Source organism: Sarcophilus harrisii, chromosome 4, assembly GCF_902635505.1.
Source record: "Sarcophilus harrisii chromosome 4, mSarHar1.11, whole genome shotgun sequence".
NCBI classification, from domain to species: Eukaryota; Metazoa; Chordata; class Mammalia; order Dasyuromorphia; family Dasyuridae; genus Sarcophilus; species Sarcophilus harrisii.
This window is the reverse complement of record NC_045429.1, coordinates 38,157,566-38,179,387: the sequence shown is the minus strand read 5'-3', so window position 1 is coordinate 38,179,387 and position 21,822 is coordinate 38,157,566. Positions and strand designations below refer to the sequence as shown.

The following is a 21,822-nucleotide window of genomic DNA, read 5'->3' as shown; positions in this document are numbered from 1 at the left end:
GATCGTGTTAGAACGCTCCAATTTGGTTAATTCATTTCTGATCAGGGCCCACCACCGCAATAGCAATAAATCAAGAAGTCCCAAAGAGGTCTAGCCAGGCTTGCAGTGGATGGACATTTGTGCTGAGATCCCTCCTTAAATGGAGGTTTTGGAGTTCTTGGCCCTGCCCTCCAATCACTTTGAATCAGTCATTAAATCCAAGAGTCCGATGGCGTGGAGTTAACATACTTCTATTGCATGGATCTGTCTGGACTTTTGTGGATACCTCATCCAGTATACAGACCGCCACCTTTCCCAGCTGTAACCAAGGAAACAACAACAAAAAACAAACATCTGTTGCCCTCTCCCCAGCCCCATGGGAAACTTAGCAAGGCTGGACCTCAGCCCTGTAGCCTGCCATTGGACCCATACTGAAAGACTTTACAACTTGGGCTGAACCTCCCAGCATTTCCCCGCCCAGATGCCCTTCCCATCAAAGCAAGACTTGGCTGGAAATATACTGTGGAAACACATTTTAAGAGAGAAATGAGCTGATAGAAACAGTGCAATTAATACCCTGGGGGACTGGCCTATAAAGGAAGTAAGAACATGAGAGAAAAAAGGAAGAACACACTAGGGCTAATATTGAAAGGGAAGAAAGACCCATTCTCAATTATCCTCCTTAGCCTAATTTTGCACCCAACGTAAGACTAGAAATAGGGTTATAGATTACTGTGTATTATGTTTTTATGCATTCCTTAGCTCTGTGTCCTCAGGTCTTTGCCTTTAATTATATATCTGATCCCTATGCTCCTTTGCAGGCATTTCCCTCTGGGCTGGACCATTGTCTGAATTCTCTGCAGCTTCTTTTATCCATTCATCTCCCAACAGTCCCTATTAGGCGTCCTTTCCCCACCCCACCCCCCCAATCAGTGATCTCCCATCCTCCCAACATGCTCTTCACTGCCCACATGGTAAACAATAGACTTGATCTCACCTCATAAAATGCCAAAGGTTTTTTAAATTTTCTTGCTTATCAGTTGTACTTTTCATTTATTGAATATCACAGTTCATACAACTTTAAAAATTGCTTGGAAGGAATTTCTCTGTTAAAAAAAAAAAAAGCCAGATTTACTAGCTGAAAAAACTGATTACATTTTTTGATTTTAGCCCTTTCTTTTCCCTGGTTCAGTCAGCTGGTTACTGTAGATCTACAAGAGGAAAGAGAGTCTTTATGTTGTTGGGTTTGTTTCTTTTTAACATTTCAAGATTTTGAGGGGAAAACTACTCAGAAAAATTTCTTTCTCTGAAGTAACTAATCTTTTTAGTGAAGCCTAAAGGAAACAGATGATTTTGGGTAGATAACCATTTGAGTAGCATTCTCCTCTTGTGGCACATTTAGAGAAGAATAAGTATCCAAAGTGATAGATGTTCAGATTAGATTCAAAGCATGTCATCTTGGTGAATGAGTAGCTAAGCCAAATTCTAGTGGTTAAAGATGGTAGTATACACAGTTGGTTTTAGATATACTAGTTTCATTTTATTTATCAACTGTGAATATATTGTAGATAAGACCTGGGTTGTATAAATATAGTCTGATATTTTCAGATACACTCAATTAGTAGCCCTTAATTATTCTTATTTTACTTTGACTTGCACTCTTTGCCATTGTCTAATTAATAACAAAAAAAAAAAAAAAATAGCACAGTGTGCAAAACACTGTGCTAGTTGTAGAGCAAATGAAAACAAACAACAAAAAAAATACGCAGCTTCTGTCCATACATACGTTCTGTGGGGAATGGGAATAATAGAACATGTACTAAGGTAAGTAAATGTAAGATGATAGGAACCTTAATAATGGGGAAGTTGGGGAAGGCTGTCATACATTTTCTAGGGAAGTTAGGAAAGTGTCCCTTTTCTCAAAAATGATAAGGAACCAAGAAAGGAAGTAAAACCCAAACCAATAAATTCATTTTGCCCTGTTATTTAACATAGCATTTAGTAGATTCAACGTTTTGAAATTATTGACTAAAAAAAATCATTTGGGAAATTATTTATGGGTTTTTATTCATCAGCTGTAGTATTTCAGTAGCATAAAAATAGGTTATTTTAAGAAAGAAAACAAAATATCTATCATTTCTGCTTAATGACATCTTTGACACCAGCAGAAAATACTTTAACTTTCCAAATTGCCTTCTTCTTAATAGTGTAAAATCTCTGGTGTGAACCTCCATTGCTTTTGCCTCTTTTAATAGCATGCCTTCCTATATTTGGAGGAAATTTTTAAAATTTCTTTGAATCAATCAAAAAAAATGGAGATCTTAGAAATGAGTTCCCTTGACATTGCTTTTTTTTATTATTATTATTTATTACCTTCTATAAGACTCCAATCAGATAAAGGAAGCAGAGCCCATCTTCTGAGCTTCAGAGGCAAATGGGATAATCTAGAGACTGGTTGAAATTGGATAGGTCTGGAATAAAAAACCTTCAAGTTTATCAACTTCTCAGTTCAGTGGGCCAAAGACTTCATGGAAATTGGAACATGGTATGTAGATAGATAGATATGTTTTTTATTTTATCAGACACGTCTAAACATAGAGGATAATAAAACCCCTTTTTAAAGGGCCTGCAGCCAAAGTCAGATCCAACTAGTGAAATACATAAATCAGATTCTAATGAAAATGTTTGTTTCATCTTAAAAAAAAAAAAAAAAGACTAGAATTTCTTTACTTTTTATATGGGCTTAGAGAATTTAGGATAATTTTGAAAGGGGCATTATTAAAATCCTTAAGGAGTAATATTATTTTATACCTCTGTGATTTGGAGTTGTTCCTTCATTTTATAGATTCTTATAACCTTAAACATATCTTAAACATAATCACTGCTCATGCAAAGATCTTACTATATACTCATGTGTATAATATATTTTTATTCAAATTTATTGATTCATTCACCAAATATTTATTTTGCTTTTACAATATCCACAACTTAAATAACAATCAATGACAATGATAAAACAGCAGGAAGCAGTATAACAAAAGATAAATGCATATTTGGGGGGAGGGACAGAGAAGGAAGGGACATCCCTGAAGGATAAATTAGGCAGTGGAAATTCTCACTGATAGGAGGACTCCACAAGTAAGTTCTTGACAAGGGAGAGAAGAATGGTGTGAGCAAAAATACAGAGAACATAATGGCTATTCCATGTTTGGGGAGCTATTAAGCAAGCCAGTCTTTCTAGAGTGAGGAATGCTTCTATATAGATTAGGAGAAAAATTGGAAAAAATGTGTTGGAAGCAAATTGTGGGTGGCTGGAAATCAAAGTTCATCTAAAGCTGTGAATGCAAGTTTTTGAAAATCTTGAGTAGGGGAATGGCATTATAAAAGCCTCATTTTAGTAAGATGAATCTGGCTACAGAGTAGAAAAGGCTTAAAAGGAATTAGGAGGCTGTTATAGTACTCCAAGCATGAAGTACTAAGAACTTGAACCAGAGTGATATTAATGGGCTACAAATGTGATGATACTATTAACAAAAGGGAGGGACTAATAAGGAGAAACAGTTTAGGTAGATATGGTACCACAAGGCTCTTACTTGTGGAGAGAGTTTTCTGGTAAGGATAACCTAAGTGATGAAGGCATCCAAGAAAAAAAATAGAAAAATTCAGCACAGTTAGGCAGCCCTCATTTATTAAGTATACCTACTATTTGCTAGATGCTGAAGGTACAAAACTAAAAATAAAACAGAAGTTGAATTTTCTCAGGAAGAGAACATCTATATATATGTATAAGTACACACATAATATGCATAAGACATTTTGGGGAGGGCATTAGTATTTGGAGATCCAAGAAAAGCTTTGTGTGGAAGATGTTACTTAAAGAATTATATTCTTTCTAAAAGGTAGAGATTAGGAGGAAGAACTCTTCCATGCATGAGGGACAGTCAGAGCAAAGGTAAAAAAGGCAGGGTTGCAATAGAGTATGAAAAAAGGAATCTAAAAAGATTTGAAATTTTAAAGAGGGAGTTTTTATTTGAACCTTGAAGTAATAACCACTGAGTTTATTGAATGAAGAAGTGATGTGATTGAACCTATATTTGAAAGGAATCACTTTGGCAGAAGAATGGACTATATATTAGAGAGCTCAGAGGTAAGGAAACCATCAGGAAAATAATGCAGTCGTCCAGGTGAGAGGCAATTAGGACCTGAACTAAGTTTGTGGCCGTGTGAGTAAAGAGAAAAGGATGGATCGGAGAAATTTATAAATGACATGACTTAGCAACTAATTGGATATGGGTAATGAAGATGAGTACAGACTCAAAAGTAGTGCCGAGGATGGTGATACCCTTAACAGAATAGGGTGGGTTTTAAAAGAGAATGAGTTCAGTTTGAGACATAAAGAATTTAAGATATCTATGGAATATCCATTTCAAATTAGTAGGGAATTGTAGATACATGACTAGAGCCTGGGAGAAATGAATAGAAATGATAATTCAACCCATGAGAGAGAGCTGAAGAGGTCTCTGACTGAAAGGGGGTAGAGAGATAATAGAAAAAGGCTGACGAGAGAAGAAAATTAGATTAGAGTAAAGGGGGATAGCTTGGGAGAGTACTAAAGGAAGGGTGAATCTGAGAAGAAATTGTTTCATTCCTTATATTTGTATTCCCAGCACAGTGTGTGGAACATAGAAACAACAAATAAAATACTTGTGGTTGTTCGGATGACCTACTGAGGTCAAAGAATAGATTTAGGACCAATCGTGGTTTAGGGAAAGATGGAATTATTTGATGAAAAGACTTTGGCGTTTTTGATTGTTAAAGTGGTACAGTTGTCACCAGTGGTCAGATAAGGTTTGATCATATTCTCTGCGTGTGGCTGATGTAGAGTGAAAGAGTAGCTCATGAGACCTAAGGAGGCAGCAGCAGGTATGGTGCAGTCCACTTATTATAAGAGCTAGAGCAAGTCAGGTACAGAACTCACTGAGAAAGAAAGGAGAGTGACTTGGGGCTCAGTAGGTAATGGCCATTAGGATTTGGACTGAGTGGGATTTAAATGCAGCAGAACTCTTAAGAAGAAAGTGTTGCTGAGGAATGAATGGTAGTAGAGGAAGAGTTTCAGAGAGGCGCCGGGGGGCTACAAGAAGTAGCCCCAGTGCATCCCCCTCCCCTGCTCCCCAACACATCCCAGAACCATATGTCCAGAGGTGTGGGAACAAGCACAACCAGTGCTAAAAAGGGTGGCTAGACATGCCATGGAGAAGGGACAGACACTCCAGAACAATTGCCTTTGGACGGTATCTGAAAGAAATGACAAGTTACAACTGGAAGAGATCAAAAAAATAACTTGAGACACCCAGTGCTTTCTCTGCGTCAAATATTCATTTGTTGAAAACTCTGTAGGTGGTCTGAGGACTAGACAATCATTTTCAGCTGAAGAGAGGCAAAGAAAGCTTCTTTGAAGAGTCAGTCAGCAGATAAAGTCTGGGCAGGGTCAATAGGATGAGAACATACCTCTCCTTTGACACCACATCAGCAAAGATGGAGAATTCATTTCATATAACAATTTAAATGTTAAATTTCAAATAACATTTTAAAAAATAACATTCTGAAAGAGTTTTGAGGTCAATCTCATCTCAATCTCTGATTTTACAAATAAGCAAACTAAAGTATGAATTTGTTTTAATCCCAAACAATCTTCTTTAAAAACGGATGTGCATTAGCAACATTTTTTTAACTCTCTTTCTTAATCATGAGTTTGAAAATACAGAACAATATCCCTAGGTTCTGTGATTCCAAGGACTAATTGCCACCCAAGACATTTTTAATAATAGTTCTTAAAAACGGGATCGCTCACCACATGTCTTTGTTAATCTTTGCTTTGCCTTTTTGCCTCTCCTCCCTCTCCCTCTCCCCCAGATCCATGCAGTCGCCCCTCATGTTGCGGTGTTTGACAGCCTCAGATATGTGGTTCATTTGTTCCTCTTTGTTTTGTTCCAGACTTTTGACGAATGTGTGGCCGAGGGAGGCTCAGACTGTGCTCCAGAAAAACTCTGGCTTCAAATCCCCTTCTTCTGTGGCCACAGCTCGGAATGCTGGTAGGAAGATGGAGTTAGCTCCGTAGCTCCTGGTCGACGCCAGGCAGTCAGTAATACTCCCTGATCTGCAGATAGTGGAAGAGCGGAGGGAGGAGAGGAACGCGGGATTGAGTCAGAGATTGTGCTTAGCGGGCTTGTCCAGGTTTTTTCCCCCGCAATGTCCCCCAGGCAGCTTGGCCTGAGTGCTGTTTGTCCATAGGTTTTGCACCCTGCCCGCCATATTCTAATTAGAGCCATCTTGAGGCCTCCTGGACAATAGTAACAATGCTAATAATGATGAGGGTCAGTTCTCGCTCATTTGATTTGCTTATTTAGATCAGTGTCCTTGACATTATCTCATCTGAGGTAAGGACGGCAGGAGAGGGACTTGCACTGACTAATGTGGCGGCTGGAGTTCGGGGTCTGAGATCCACCCCTAGCTGAATGACCAGAGGAAAGGCTCAGCTTCCTCAGCTGTCAAATGGGAATAATGATACCAGTGCCCACTTCCCAGGGATGCTGTGAGGAGATCATCAAGCGCCGGGCACAAAGCGCCCCACGTAGACGTGAGCTACTGTTCTCCCTGTTGGTGCAGGTGGTCAGCTGGCCTAGCCAAGCTGGCCCCCGGCCCCCAGCATGCTCGCGGCCTGGTTTGTCTATGGAAGTCTGTGTGACTGCCACAGAAGCAAAATACATCGTCTTCAGGATGCTAATAAAAGGATGAGGAGATTCCCCAGGATAGGTGCATCTAATAAAGACTCAGTGGGCCAGAACTTGGAAGATTCATTTTTATGGGACGCAGAAGAAACAATAGTAACACATTCCCAGTTAATGTCTTTCTTAGAACCACTTAGAATTACCATCACAAAAGCCAGAAGTCCTGGTGAAAATCCTCACTGCTTCTCGTAGTCCTTAATGAGAGGCTATTAAATGTGCTTTGCTAATTAAAGTCATCCACTGCCTTTGCGCCAAAGCACTGTAATAATAATTTTTAAAATGCATTAAGGTGTGGGGAGTGAGACCTTCCCAGTATTATCTGTTTTCTGGAAGAATATGGGATATCCGTACACTAGAGCCAGAAGAGAACTCCCCCCCTTACAGATAAAGAATTCGGCTTGTTCTCCCAAGAACCTGGGCCCAGTTCATGGCAGAACCACCTCTTCCCGACTGTGGTCCTCGTCCCAACCCATCTCTGCTGGTGCTCATTTGCCAAGTATTGGGAGAGTCAGTGACTGTGATACAGAGATCGATCTCCTTTTTTCTTAGGAAATAGTAGGAAAACTGATTTAGAAATGGAATTATTTTGAGGAACACATACAAGCTCCTGAACCTCACTGACTATTCTCAGCGAGTTTGAGGAGAAATCTTAAGAGTTCTTTCCTAGACATCTGGTTTAGTATTGACACAGGTGAGGCAGAATGGGAGATGAGAAAGTTAGGTAAGAAAAATTAAATACAGGTGTGCCTTGAAATGAGTTTTCTTGTGCCATCAGGGGTTTCTTCTCGATGGTTTACTGTGGCAGAGTATCAAAAATATGCCGGTTTCACAAGCGTGCACTAATTCTCTTTCTCTGGTTTTAGGAATGTGGGCAGCAGATGGGCCATGGATCAAGCCAAATATAATCTGATTAACGAATACTTTTTAGTGGGAGTCACTGAAGAGCTCGAAGACTTTATCATGCTACTGGAGGCAGCCCTGCCCCGTTTCTTCAGAGGGGCCACAGAACTCTATCGGACAGGTATTTCTGTAGTTGTTTAAAAAAAAGGAAATCTTTCTAAAATGTCATTTTCCTTGTATTGCTGAAGAATCTCAAAAGTTAAGATGAAATTTTCACTCTTCCACTTGGTTGGACAAATACTTTTTAAGCATTTCTGGGTATAGATCACTATGTTTGTAGGAAAGAAACTGTTCCTTCCCTCCTAAAGGGTACAATTCTGTAGGGGGACAAAACATAACACGTGGATTCTATGACCTACAATGCAAAAAAAATCAAGAAATGATACCTGTTGTGTATCAAAGGCCTAGAATCCCTTATTGATTTTTGCCTGAGTCAGATAAGGGTGTATGGAACCTTTTAAGCCATTCCATATGCTGACTTTGATATATTTGAAATGTGAAAATTAGTACTATAAAAAAGAAGGAATCAAAGGGAAGAAAAACAAAGCCTGTCTATATTGAGAGCTTTTCAAGCCTTTGGTATTGTAGATAATCACCTGTCTAGGAAAGTGCCATTTCCTAAAACGTTGCCTGGATTCTCCAAAGCAGACACTTTCAGCCCCCTGAGCAGGAGAAGGCTTTCCAAAGCCCACCTTACACACACACATTGCCTTCATACCAAATCCCACCTTAACAGACACAGCAAAAGGTTGGAGAAAATGTTAGCTGGCAACCTCTCCTACAAATCCTGCTGAAAACCATTCTCAGTGTTAGCACTAATCCAGCCTTAGGCAAGGGCAGCCGCCGAGGAGGCCGTGGTTCATGCCCCGGCCCCTAGAACCTCATATACAAACTACAGTCAATATGAAGCCACTATGAAGCACCTACTGTGTGCCAGATAGATACTTTGCACTTTACGAACTGTGGTCAGTAAGCCAGTATTAAAATTCCTACTGTGCGCCAAACTGCTACTTTATATACAAACTCTGGTCAGCAAGTAGTAAGTACCTACTACATGCTGAGCTACTATTTTGTTTACAAACTATGCTCAGTAAACCTATTATTAAGCACCTATTATGTACCAAACTGCTACTTTATTTGCAAACTATAGTCAGGAAATAGTAAGTGCCTACTACTTGCTAAGCTACTGCTTTGCAAACTGTGGTCAGTTAGATAATTATTAAGCACTCATTATGTGCCAGGCACTAAACTCACCACAGGGATTACAAAAAAGAACAAGGACAGCTCGTTACCCTTGAGGAGCTCACAATGTAATGGTGACTCTAAGGGCCCACTCCTGCTGCATCACTTTCCCATGGCAGTGTATGCTAGGACTTCATTTCCCAAGGTGCATTTTTGCCAGGGCTTCCACCATCTCCAGAGAAGATTGCTGGCGATTAGAGTTAAGTTTATAAAGCAGTCCTGTTATCAGAGATTCTTCGGAAATGCAAAGAAGCCTGAGCTACATGATTTATACAGCAAATGAGGTCCACAGAATGCCGGTTCTGACGCCTACTTACAAGCTCAGAAATTCCTTCTCAGGCTAAAACTTCTCAGACTTCATGTTAAAAATCCAGCCTGCAAAGATCAGAGCTCCATTTAGCCCAGAATCATCATCCTCAGTTCAGCAAAAATGGATTAAGTGCCTTCTATGTGCCAGGTATTATGCTAAGTGCTACAGATGCAAAAAGAAGCAAATGGCAAAATGGCAGTTTGTGCCCTCAAGAAGCTTCCAGGCTAGTGGCAGCCAAGTGGTTAAATGAAAGCCTCAGCTTCATTATTTTAAATTGAGGGACTTAGATTGGATGGCTCTCCATGTAGGCCTCTCAGCACTAGACCTGTGACCCTGGGTCCTTTAACCGTATGTTCTATTTTCTTAAATTATTTCTTTATCTCCAAGCATGGGAACATTTTTTGTCTTTTCAATCCATTAATAAGCATTTACTGAGTACCTGTGCAAAACACTTTTACCAAGCACTGGATATACCAAGGCAAAAATAAAACAGTTGCTGCCTTCCTGGAGCTTATACTTTCAGAAAGAGCATGTGTATTTTACTTATATACATGCAAACACACAAACAAAAAATAAATACAAAGTAATTTGGGAGAGAAGGCGAGCAAACAAATTCATGTAGGAGGTGATAGTTGAGCTAGGCTTGAAGGAATAAAAGGAAGAAGAGTGAAAGCATTTGAGATATTGGGCGGGAGAAGGGGAAACCTATTTTCTGTTGAAAAAATAAGTTAATTTTAAAAAAATTTTGTTTGCTTTTGCAAGTAGGAAAGAAATCTCATCTTAGGAAAACCACAGAGAAGAAGCTCCCCACCAAACAAACCATTGCAAAGTTGCAACAGTCTGACATCTGGAAAATGGAGAATGAGTTCTATGAATTTGCATTGGAGCAATTCCAGTTCATCCGAGCCCATGCTGTTCGGGAAAAAGATGGGGACTTGTATATTCTTTCACAGAACTTTTTTTATGAAAAAATTTACCCCAAATCGAACTAAGAACACCACGTTCCTACTAGATCCATGGATTCAGAGTTTGACCACATCTCCTCCTTGGTTCTCAGCTCCAAGATCCAGATTGCTGGCAAGCCTGTGAGATGATTGACTGTTGAGCTGAGATTTGGGCTGTGAAGGACATTGAGCAATCAACAAGTGGACAACTCCTGGAAATATCAGTCTTCTGAGAAGCGTAAGCTTCAGGTCTTTCTTTCAGCCCAGGCTTTGGGTCGGGTTAATAGCCTCTTGTCTAAAGAAAACTACACATTTGTTTACCAAAATTCACATGCAGCACAGCTCTAGTTGATGATGAGATTTCGGAGAAGCATCCTCTCCTCTGTTTTTGATTTTTAGAGCAGCTGTCTTTACCCAAGACATCCATAAAGAAGAAACCATCTGTCTCCCTCATCTTCCCATGGAGATTCGGGCTCTATGGTCTTTGTTGAATAGTGTTAACGACCGGTTGGCCTCTCCTACTTTGTTATTGTGAATACCGTCAACTTAGAATGTCCAATAATGTTTGCTGAGAAATGTGGTTGCTGCTGTTGGATTCACCCATATTTATATAGGTTTTAATAAAAAGAGAATATCCAGTTGTGAGTGTTAAGAAGGAACTAAACCCAATAATGTAAACAGATAGAAAAATCAAAGCAGTATTTCTCCCCCCTACCCCCTACTTCCTTACCAACTGTGGTTTGGAAAATCATCAAAGAAAGATGTTGTTTTAGTTCAGATTTAACACATTGATATTAAAAGTGACTTCATTATCTATTCCTTCCAAAATGATTTGTAATGGATATATTGATGATTCCATATTATAACTCCATTGGTGAGCTGTGGTATGGTTGGGATTTTCCTACTACTTCTATACTTTTACCTGTAGAATATTTTTACTAAGGTGCTTTTTAATGTGTTTTAAAGCATTGCATTTACAAAGGACTCAAATGCTGTAAATATTGCATATTTTATGTATTTGGACCAAAAGGCTATAAGTATCTAGTTTAAAGTGGTTTTGCACCAATTTTGTTATGTCGAGTGAAATCACCACTCCATCTACTGTTCTGTTTCTCATTCGGGTCAACTAACGGCTGGACATAACTGAAATGTACTTCAACAATTTTGAATGTTAATACAGAAAGCACCAGGCAGGCCAGGTGGAAGCAAAAGGTCATAGTGGAAAAAGCCCTGGACTCGAGTCAGGAGACATGAGTTATGATCCTGGCTCAAAAATACTGGCTGAGTGACTAGAAGGCGAGTCACTTAGCTCTAGGGCCTCCATTTTCTCATCCATAAAATGTGGATAATAATATCTTCCCTACTTACCTCATAGGGCTGTCATAAGCATCCAGCAAAATTGGTGAGAGCGCTTTGGAACTGGTAAAGCATTGTGAAACCATAAGTCATTATAAAAGATATTTTTAAAAAACCAACATTTGTACCATGAAATATTTTACCATTCATCCTCCATTGCATGGGGGGAAAGAGGGAAAAGATTCCACCTGTAAATCGTTTGGAAAAAATACACCAAACTCGATCCTGATTCATGTTGGATAGAATTCTTCTTTCAGCGTCATGTTTTGGCAGCTATTTAAATGTGAAATCACCTGGTGAACTTATAAACCTATTAAGATTCACAAACAGCTGTTTGGATTCCGGAGGTACCCAGAAATATGATTAGCTGATTGTGGGAGAGGTAGGGGGAATAGAACAAACTTTGTCACCCAGAATGTGAAAGATTTCCCAGTTTTCATTGTACAGTCATAATCAATGCATATTTTTCTATTTACCATTTCTAAAATATGTATTGCTGAGTTTGACTTTCCTGTTCCCCTCTCGATCTCCCCCCTGACTTAGAAAAGGAACCTTCTGATAAAATTTTAAGTAAACATGGCCAAGGAATGCCTCACTCCATCATATGAAAGCATTTTGAATGTCGCCCTAAAGAATATTTTTACCTGTCAAAAAAAGGGCACTGGGATCAGGACAAAACTTCTAAAGGTATTTGAAGAAAAATGCAAGAGGGATATTGAAAAGAAACACTTAAAAAATCTGAATCACATCTGAATGCTGAGAAGACCTTGCTGGGTACCTGGCGGTTTTTGACTAATCTCATCTTCCATTTATTTATTGGAATAAATTGTTTATTTGGTAACCGACAAAAAAAAAATAGTCTCCCCAAAAGCCCCTCACTTCTAAATAGGAGCAGATCTCAGGTGGATCTGTCATAAAGTTTACATCAGTGCGAGCTCACAGCTTTTGGCTGGGCAGCTCATGACCCAAGTGCAAGCTGAGGACTTGCAGGGGAAGCTCTTTCCTATAAATATAGCCCCCGGGGGCACTGGAAACATCATTATGAACTTCTGTTCTGTGGCCTCAGAGAGTTTATTTCCTACTCTCAAGAGCCCCTAACTCCCATCTAAAGGGCAACCTAGGACCCAAAAGTTTCCACCAGCCTGACAAATGTTGATGATTGGGTACATCCAAGTAAGTTCTTTCCTTTCCCTGATTAAACACACAATTTTCAAAGTGGTGACATTGACAGCATCATATGTCTGGGGTGACTTAGGCGTGGTCCTGCCAGGAGTTGGGGGAGTGGACCCAGTGACATCTCATGGTCCAACCCAGCCCATTTCTGCAAATGCTGCAGATTCCTTATGATTCCAAAGCAGGGGACCGAGATTTGTAATAAATTCGTACCCTCAACTGCTGAAACAATAATGTATTTTTTTAAAGTGGCAAATGTGGGTGTTTTCCAGCCTCTGCTCTTTGTCAGTATTTTTGACCATAGGGAAATACTTTTTTTAATATATAAAAATGAATTAACCACTTTGCATTTTAAAAGACAATGTTATATGTTATATGTATATGTGTGTGTATATATATCTATATACATATATATATATATACATATATATATATATATATATGTATATATGTATATATATGTTTATTTCCTAGGAGAGGAAAAGATACCTTTTTGTTCAAATTGTTTTAACTTCTATTTTCTAATTGCTCCAAAAATGACACCCATTAATAAATTTATGTGACTGTTTTCAACTCTAATGGGGAGTTATATGGATTTTGCCTAGCTTTAATGTGTAAAATATCCCTTTACCTGATAGTAAAAATAAAAGAAAATGAACAGGGAATTACTTTTATATCACCTGTATGTATTAATACAATTTGCAGAATTTTGGATGCCTCGGAACTCTGAGTAATCAGATTTAATCTAATGAAAAAAAAAATTAGAGTATTTTAAAAAGGATCAGCTTTATACATTTTAGTTGTTTTCATTTATTTTTTTTTCCAGTCTTGTCATTTGAAATCCATAATTGCTTTGTCACATAAATGACATTGACAAAATCACTAAACTTGTTAGTATTTTTTTGTGATAAACTGCATTTTTACATTGCAGATGATTTTCTCTTTGCATAATTAGGAAGAACTCTGTTCTGTAGATGTAACATTCTCTCTATTGCTCTATCGAACTCTGTCTCCCTCTTTTTTGCCAAATAGCTTTAGACATGAGAGAAATTGAATAAATAATGTATTCCTGTTATTTGAACTTACAATCAAACTTTGCATTAATGAAATTTCTAAGACTTGGCTAGATTTCATCATTTAATGTTTTCAGAATGAAGATTCTGTGGGCTCCCAATCCACAGCTTGTAGAAAGCATCTCATAGGCCCATTTCTTGAGGCTCACCCTCGAGAGGTTGAGATGCCCCTATTTTATGTTATAAAAGTTTGCCCCTGCAGTCAGTAGTGCTGTCTCTGTCAGGGCACTTGCTAGGATTGTGGGGGTTTTTGCATTCATTTCCTTGGTATTAATAAATGGTTTGTGTGATGCTGGCTACGATAAAGCTCACACGGTCTGCAGAAATGGCCTGTTTCCAATGCACTGCCAACTTAGCTCCTCCAGAGGGGAGCCCGCGATACTGCCGAGCGGCGTGGAGAGGTGCTGACGAGGGCCCACGGGCCCAACGGCTGCAGCACGTTTATAAACCGGGTCCTCTTGATCAAGAGGCCTGTTGGGAACGTCATAATGGTACTATTCCTCTGCCTTTTGTGGCGAGTCAGGTGAGGGAGCGACTTTTTAGCAGCATCGAATGTAACTTTGAGAAACATAGATTGTGCTTCATGACTTTTATTTTAAAACTACATGGAAGCTGAATAGTGCCTTTTTTCCTCACAATCCATGTTGTAAGATGCCCTCTCCCCTTTCTGTCTCCCCCTTTCTCACTCCCTTGTTCCCTCCCTCACCATGGATTCATTTGTGCAATACGATTCCAACTTGAAACCATTCTGTCGCATCTGTTGGAAAGATAATCACTTGTTCTCTTTAACCTGCTGCCAGCTTTCTGTTGTTGAAGTGTTTCAGTTGATTTCCTGATGCAAATGCTATTAAAATAAACAATCACTGGGAAGGGAAAAGCTCTTTGGTGTCCTGTTTTAATATCTCCTTCCATAGCCTTCACCCTGACTGACATTCTCCCAGCAGGTTTCAGGAGACAATGGAAGCATCTTCACCCTTACGTCGTCAGCTGGTAGAAGAGCTTCCATTATTGGCCCATGATCATTTTGTCTTATTTGTGCCATTAATTTATTCAGAGTAGACGGTCTTTCCTCTTTGTCCAGGACTCCATCAGACTTCACCATTGGCAACATGGAATGATGCAGGAGATAAAGGACTAGATGAAAAGCATTATCAAATTAGCACAAAAAAATTATATATATAAAAATACACATATATAGTATACACACACAGATAAATATCAGATGAGCAATTTTATTGATTACAAAATGCTGGAGAAAATACATCATATTACAATGGAACTTTCTATAATGGATAAACTGAATTTAAAGGGATGTTAGAGATTATATCTTCTAACCCCTGATTTTCCAGGGGGCCCAATGAAGTTTACTTAAGGCCATACAGATCATAAGTAGCACAGCTAGGATTTGAAACTAGGCTGACTTCAAACTTGGTATTCTTTGCATTACTATTGAGATGATATGCCCTATCCAAGTGCTATCATATTTTAATTATCAGTACAATGATGGCCTAATAGATACCTCCCTTTGAAGGTTATTTGTGATAAGATTTGTCTTGTACCCATGTACACTATATTGAAATAACTTCGTGAAGTTGCCAACTCTGCTGAATGCCAGTTGTAACATTTCTTGATGAACTGATTCATAAATACTTCATTTTCTACCATGTTGGCTGTGAACTACCTAGATCTTTGAATGGTAGTATGTTCCATTTATATTTATACATCACAGTAATTAAGCAGAGTTAAGAACCTCTATTTAAACTTTTTAATTAAGTACATTAAGAGAATCTATGGGGCTTAATGCATAGACTCAGTTCAATGCTTGAGTGAATGTTTTGACCTCAGTCTTGTTGTATGACCTCTTAGTGCTCCAGGCAACTCTCAAAAGACTCTAGAATTGCAGAACAATTGTAAATAGGCCTTCATTAAAGTGAGGTTCTTATCCCCATGACATCTCAGGTCTGGATGATAATCCCCCACAGACACACATGCATACACACAAACTCAATAAGTCCATGCAACAAATAGATATTAAAATTTACCCTCAACAAGTATCCTAATTTTTAAAATCTCTTAACAAAATGCTGTTTGTCCTGCTAAAGGAGTTCAGAATTGCTTCCCCCAGACATTGCCGCCTCTAATAAAATATTTTATGTTCTATTGAAACAGCAATGGTTGCTGAACGAGGTATGCGTGGACCCCAGGACACCTTTAAAGTGTGGTGAAATGATTTTTCCTGTTGTTACCCTTCAGTGCCAAATAGCATATAAATAGTTAAAGAAGGCCCTTGTCTTATAATTAATTTAACTGTTCCTGTTATGATCCCAGGCCTTTGTTCTTTGGAAAATAAACAGTGTGAAGCAGTCAATGCTTAAACCTACCAATAAGATTGTGCTCTTACACAGCCATTTGGAGGAAGAGAAGAAAGGAGGGGCTCTGTCTATAGCACTGTCCCATGTCAAATCCCCATGCACTGCCTACTTGTTTTCTTCTCTGCTTGAAGTCCCAGCCACTCTTGTCTTTTTTATAGACCTGTTCTGCTTTCATTACTGCCTAGAAAAGACTTGAAATAAGCTCATTTAAAAGTCTAGTCGTCTTTTTTCATGAAGTTACTGGAAAAGAAGATGGCATAAAAAATGGAGATTTAAGGGCCTTTTAACTCCAATAATAATAACTTCAGTAACAAAGAAAACTAGGAAAAATAAAATGAAGTCACTGTTCTCTTTCCTGACCATCAGTACCTAATATATGCAAAGAGTCTGATACAGACATGAATAGTTCCTGCCCTCAAGGCACTTGCAGTCTAGTAGAGGGAGGAAATAGCCATAATAATGACAAATAAAGAAATAAGTAGCACAGATATCATAAGAGAGGTAGGTAATAGTAATTAATTGATGCAATCCTTATCCTGCAGCATGGGATTTAGCAGATACATTAATTTTAAAATGAGTTGGAAGTGAGACTAGGTTTAAAAAAAAAAAAAGATTTTTATTATAGAATTTAGAGCTGGGAGGCACCTCAGAGACTATTAATTCAATCCCTCCATTTTTTTCATTTAATGAAATGAGACCCAGATCAGGAAGTGACCTTCATCTAATTAAGTATTTTAGGTTTATTTGAATATTAATGCCTGCTGAACAATGTACATGTAGACCCCAAAACACAATTAAAATAGTAATAATAATGATCAAGGCAAGAGGTAGGTTTTTTTTCTTTAATTATTTTCACAGGAAGAAACTTGCCACCCAAATTGTTACCTTTCCTAGCCAAATAAATTAAATTCAGCACAGGTCACTTATTACTTAGTTATTTAGGGAAGTAGCTAGCTACTTCAAACCCTCAATCTCTGATTCCTAGTTTGGGATTTCAGCCTCAATGGGAATAGGGTGGTGGTATTTGTTTTGCTTTAATATGAGCTTCCTCCTTGTCATTCTGGTCAAATCTAGTTCTATGACAACAGCCATCCTAAATCCCAGGCTGAACATCTTTAGTGGTTTGGGGTTTTTGTTTGTTTTTAAAACCCAATCCTTAGGTTGTCATGGTCTCCAATCCCTTTTTTTCCCAGTTTAGATGTCCTTCCTAAAATGTTATTGAACTTAATACTCCCAATGTGTTCTAGTTAGGGTGGGGTTCTTAACTCCTCATATTCTGAACAATAAATCCATTAATGCAGCCTAAAAACAAGCTAGTTTTTTTGTTGACAGTTTGCTTTTATGTTGCATTGTTGGTAAATGTTTTTTGTTTATAAATGCTTGATCAATTTATTTTTTTCCCCTTAAGTCCTTAGGTCTTTAGTACTTCCCTCAGTTGGCACTTTTTGTAGTTGATTTTTTAAAACCCAGATAAACATGTATCCTACTTAATTTCATTTTTGTTAACAAATTCAGCCTAGCGTTCTAATTTGTCAAGATCTTGAATACATATTGTCATACAGCACAGTCCCTATCTCCTCCAGCTCCTCATCCAAAGATCTGGCTAATACATCATGGATGTCTTCACCAAGGTCTTCTTAGTAATGTGGAAGAGGGCCAAGAGCTGATGCAGTGGAAAAGGTTCTGGATCTGGATCCAAGGAAGTTGGGTTGGAATCTCCTTCTGCTCCCCATTCCATGTGTGACTTTGGACACTTCACTTTTAGCCCTAGATCTAAGGTTCTTAGGTATTTTCCTTCAATCCATTCTTTGCTCTGCATTAGACTCAGTCATAGGCTCTCCAGGTCAGAGAGCACTTGAGCCAATGAGTATTCCCTGGCACTTGAACAAAAATTCCTCTTCTATCCCCAACACGCGGTCATCTGGCCAAAGACCTCCCCGAAGAACTTTTACAGATTTCTTAATTGTTAAAAAGGTTCTTCTTCATCAAGCCTGAACATGTCTCTGAAATATGTTTTTGCTCTTGGTTTTGTCTTCTGGGAACGAGTTCTCTTAATTTTGTTTTCAGCAGGAAGCCCTTCCACTTGGTAGTCTGAGGAGAGGGGGAAGAATGTTGGATTTGGAGCCACAAAAGACCTTTCTTTGAATCCAGCCGCTGGCATTGCTAAGTGGCAATCATGGGCCAGTCACTTTATAGCCTCAGTTTTCTCATTTAATAAAATGGGGATAAAACCTGTAGCCCCTAGATCACTGAACCATTGTGCACATCAAATGTAAAAATAAGTGAATCTCTTCTTAAGCCACGAGGCACACTTCATCCTCATCATTTATTATCACCTTTAAAACAACTGTTAGGTTGACCCTTCCCCCAAGTATTCCATTAACTTTCTGAACTGACATCATACTATTGGCGCATATCGAATTTATAATCTTCTATGACCCCAAGATCTTTTTTGGTTGAACTCATTTAGCTATATCTTTCCCATCTTGGGAAGTTGGGTTTTTGAACCCCCCAAAGCTTTTTATATTTATCTCTTACATTTCCTCTCTAATGTAGCCCAGTGTTCTGATGTGTCAGGATTTTTTTTTTTTTTTGAGTTTGACTGATATCTAATGTTTTGCTTATCCTTCCCTGGATTGTGTCACCTGCAAATGCCTATATCTAAGTCATTAATACAATTATTAAACAGCACAGGGCCAATCACAAATATCTAAGACATTCCTGGACTCCTGTTTGTTTGTGAATATCAAACTGTTAGTTACTATACTTTTGATCTAGTCTTTTAACCACTTCTTAATCAACATCTCTCCATCTTCTCAACAAAAATAGCATGAGAGATCTCAACTACTCTGCTAAAATCTGAGTAAATTTTTTGACATATTTGCTGTATCTCCCCAAACTACCAATCCAAGCTTCATTTCAGTTAGTGTAGCAGGACCCATTCTTGCTCTGTAATCACCACTTCCTTTTTTAAAAGCTCATTCAACATCCTTTCAATAATGTGTACTATACTGGAGTTGGCAAACTATGGTCCCTCCACCTTGTTTTCTACAGCCCAGGAGCTAAGAATGATTAGCTCTTAGATTGTAGGCCATATAAAAATAGGCACTGGGAGACGGACTGGATTGACTCACGGATCACAGCTGGCCCCTGTTCTAGAATGTTGCCAAGAATCCAGTCCAATCCAACAAGCACTTAGGTATAAAATTTAGTGCTTAGGCGTTGGGAATGCAATTAAAACCCTCAAGGAGCCTTCAGTAGCCATTGCCTTATAGTGTAAAGGTTCCACCTTCTTTTATTTTTTGTAAGTTAGAAATTTTTTTTTCTAACAATATCTGTCCCTTCCCATTTCTCCATTGACAGCCACCACCTTTATCTATGGTCTCATTGCCTCTACGTGAACTGTTGAAATGATTTTGCCTTAAATGGCTCCTCCACTTTAATCCATTCTTCACACAACTGCCAGAGTGATTTTCATAAAAGTAAAGGACTATGTCAAACATAATCCTGACTCAATAAACTCTAATAAGTCCCTGTTGACTCTAGGATTGGTTTGACATTTAAAGGTCTTTATCATCTGACCCTAGTGAAGTTTTCCAGCCTTACTGCTCATTACTCCCCTTACTGAGGATTGAAAGACAGCATGGAATGGTGAATAGAGAGATAGTCTGGAAACTGGGAAGATGTGATTTCAAGTCCTACCTATGACCCACTGGCTAGATGACCCAAGGGAAGTCATTGAGCCATCAGTGCTCTGGGCAGTGTTCTGTAAGCTGAAGGGCAGAAGCTTGCTCCCTTCCAGTTCAGCTGGAACTTCCCTATACCAATGAAATCATAGGTGCAGTTCCATTTCCTTTCTCTCCTTCCTTCACTATATATATATTTCAACCAAACTGGTTTCCACATCATCAGACAAAAACAATGAAAATATCCAAATCTGAATAGAAAATTAAGGCATAATATTATCCATTAAGCAAAACTCTATGAAGAAGAAGGAATAAATTACTTTTTAAAACTTGGTTGACTTGAAATAAAATTTAATTCACTTTAACTTACTGTTTTTTATATTTTATATGGCGACATGGTTAATAGAGAAACATAGCTAGTGCAGAAAAACTTGCAATTATTGATTGTTAGAGCTTATTATTTGATTGTTGTATTGTGTATCTTCAAGTAAAAAACACCTTTCAAAAAGTTCACCTAGTTGTCTAGCTACATTAAGTTACCTCAATATTAATTACTACAATGTCATAATTATTTAGAAGTCTTATCCTATTGCCCAAGACATACAATTTTTGTTTTGGTTTTTATTTGTTTGTTTTTTACTGAGGCAATTGGGGTTAAGTGATTTGCTCAAGATCACACAGCTAGGAAGTGTTCAAATGTTTGAGATCAAATTTGAACTCAAGTCCTCCTGACTTCAGGGCTGGTACTCTATCCATTACCCCACCTAGCTGCCCCCAATATACAGGTTTTTTAAATGATAAATTCTATTCAAAAACATTGCTTTCATATTGCAATCCTATAATTTAAAAAATAACTTTTTATTAATACCTCTTAAAATTTGAGTTTCATATATGTCCTGAAGCAGATATTACATTAGTATGATAATATATATATTTATTTATGTATGTGTGTATATAAATATAACATGCAAATTGATACATGTGTTTGAAATATTTATATATATGATGTATATGTATATACATAGATATGTGCATATGTTACAGAATATGTACATATGTATACCTACATATATACATATATACATATATATATATATATATATATATATATATATATATAAAGAGAGAAAGAATTCTAAATATTTTTACTAGTGGGAATATATGATTAAAATTGTTTGGGGACCACTGCTCCAGGATAGAGTCACCTGGAAGAACCAGGTAACATGAAGTTGTCAAGAGGTCAGTGTGGCTGGATCTTAGGGTGTATAAAGGGGAAGGAGGCGCTGGAAGAGTGAGAAGAGTCCAGGTAGGGAAAAGCTATAAATGCCAAAGGAAGAACTCAGCACTTTATTTTAGAGAAAAATATTAAGCTGTAAGAAGAGGTTAGTAGTCGGTGGGTGCTTCTTCCCTGGAGGTTTTCAAGCAGAGACACTGTGACCAATTGTTAGATATTTTATAAAAGGGATTATATCAGGGAAGTTTGGAATGAATGGCCTGAGGTCTCTTCCACCTTTGAGCTTCTGTGGTTCCATGAAGTACACATAACACAAAACAGGGATGTAGGCTTCATAATCCCATCTTTGGGAACCACCATGGAGAGCACCGTTGCCTGTACAAGAGTTTGGGTGTTTTCCCTGAAAGGTCATTATGATATAGCAGAAAATGTACTAGCACTTAGCTTCTAGTTCCAGTTCCAATTTGGCTACCAAAACTTGGCCAAGTCATTTAATCTCTGGTTCTCACTTTCCTTATCTGTAAAATGAAGGAATTAGAATACATGATCTCTAAGGTTCCTTCTACCTATAAGCACCATCACTGACAAAATGGAGATAATAATAATGATCTTTACAATCAAAGAGATAATAAATGGAGATAAGAATAGCAAACACTTCTGAAGAAGAGAGACATCATAAAGCGGTGGAAAGAAAAATGACTATGGTACTAGAAAGACATAAGTTTGAATGTAACTTCAGATCCTTATTAGCTGGATGATGCTAGG

The 21,822-nt window shown here is 38.2% G+C and overlaps 1 protein-coding gene across 2 annotated transcripts in view; it reads left to right on the top strand.

Moving 5' to 3' along the window:
- Positions 1 to 12,360, top strand: part of HS2ST1 (heparan sulfate 2-O-sulfotransferase 1) — a 204,350-nt gene extending 191,990 nt beyond the window's left edge. Inside the window, exons 5-7 of one of the 2 annotated variants that reach the window (XM_003767323.4) lie at positions 5,974 to 6,071; positions 7,631 to 7,788; positions 9,985 to 12,360. In XM_003767323.4, the coding sequence (XP_003767371.1) occupies positions 5,974 to 6,071; positions 7,631 to 7,788; positions 9,985 to 10,211 (483 nt within the window). In that variant the 3' untranslated portion in view covers positions 10,212 to 12,360. Of the gene's footprint in view, positions 1 to 5,973; positions 6,072 to 7,630; positions 7,789 to 9,981 lie in introns of both variants that reach the window. The other variant, XM_012547588.3, reaches the window with a different exon arrangement.
- The last annotated feature ends 9,462 nt before the right edge of the window (positions 12,361 to 21,822 follow it).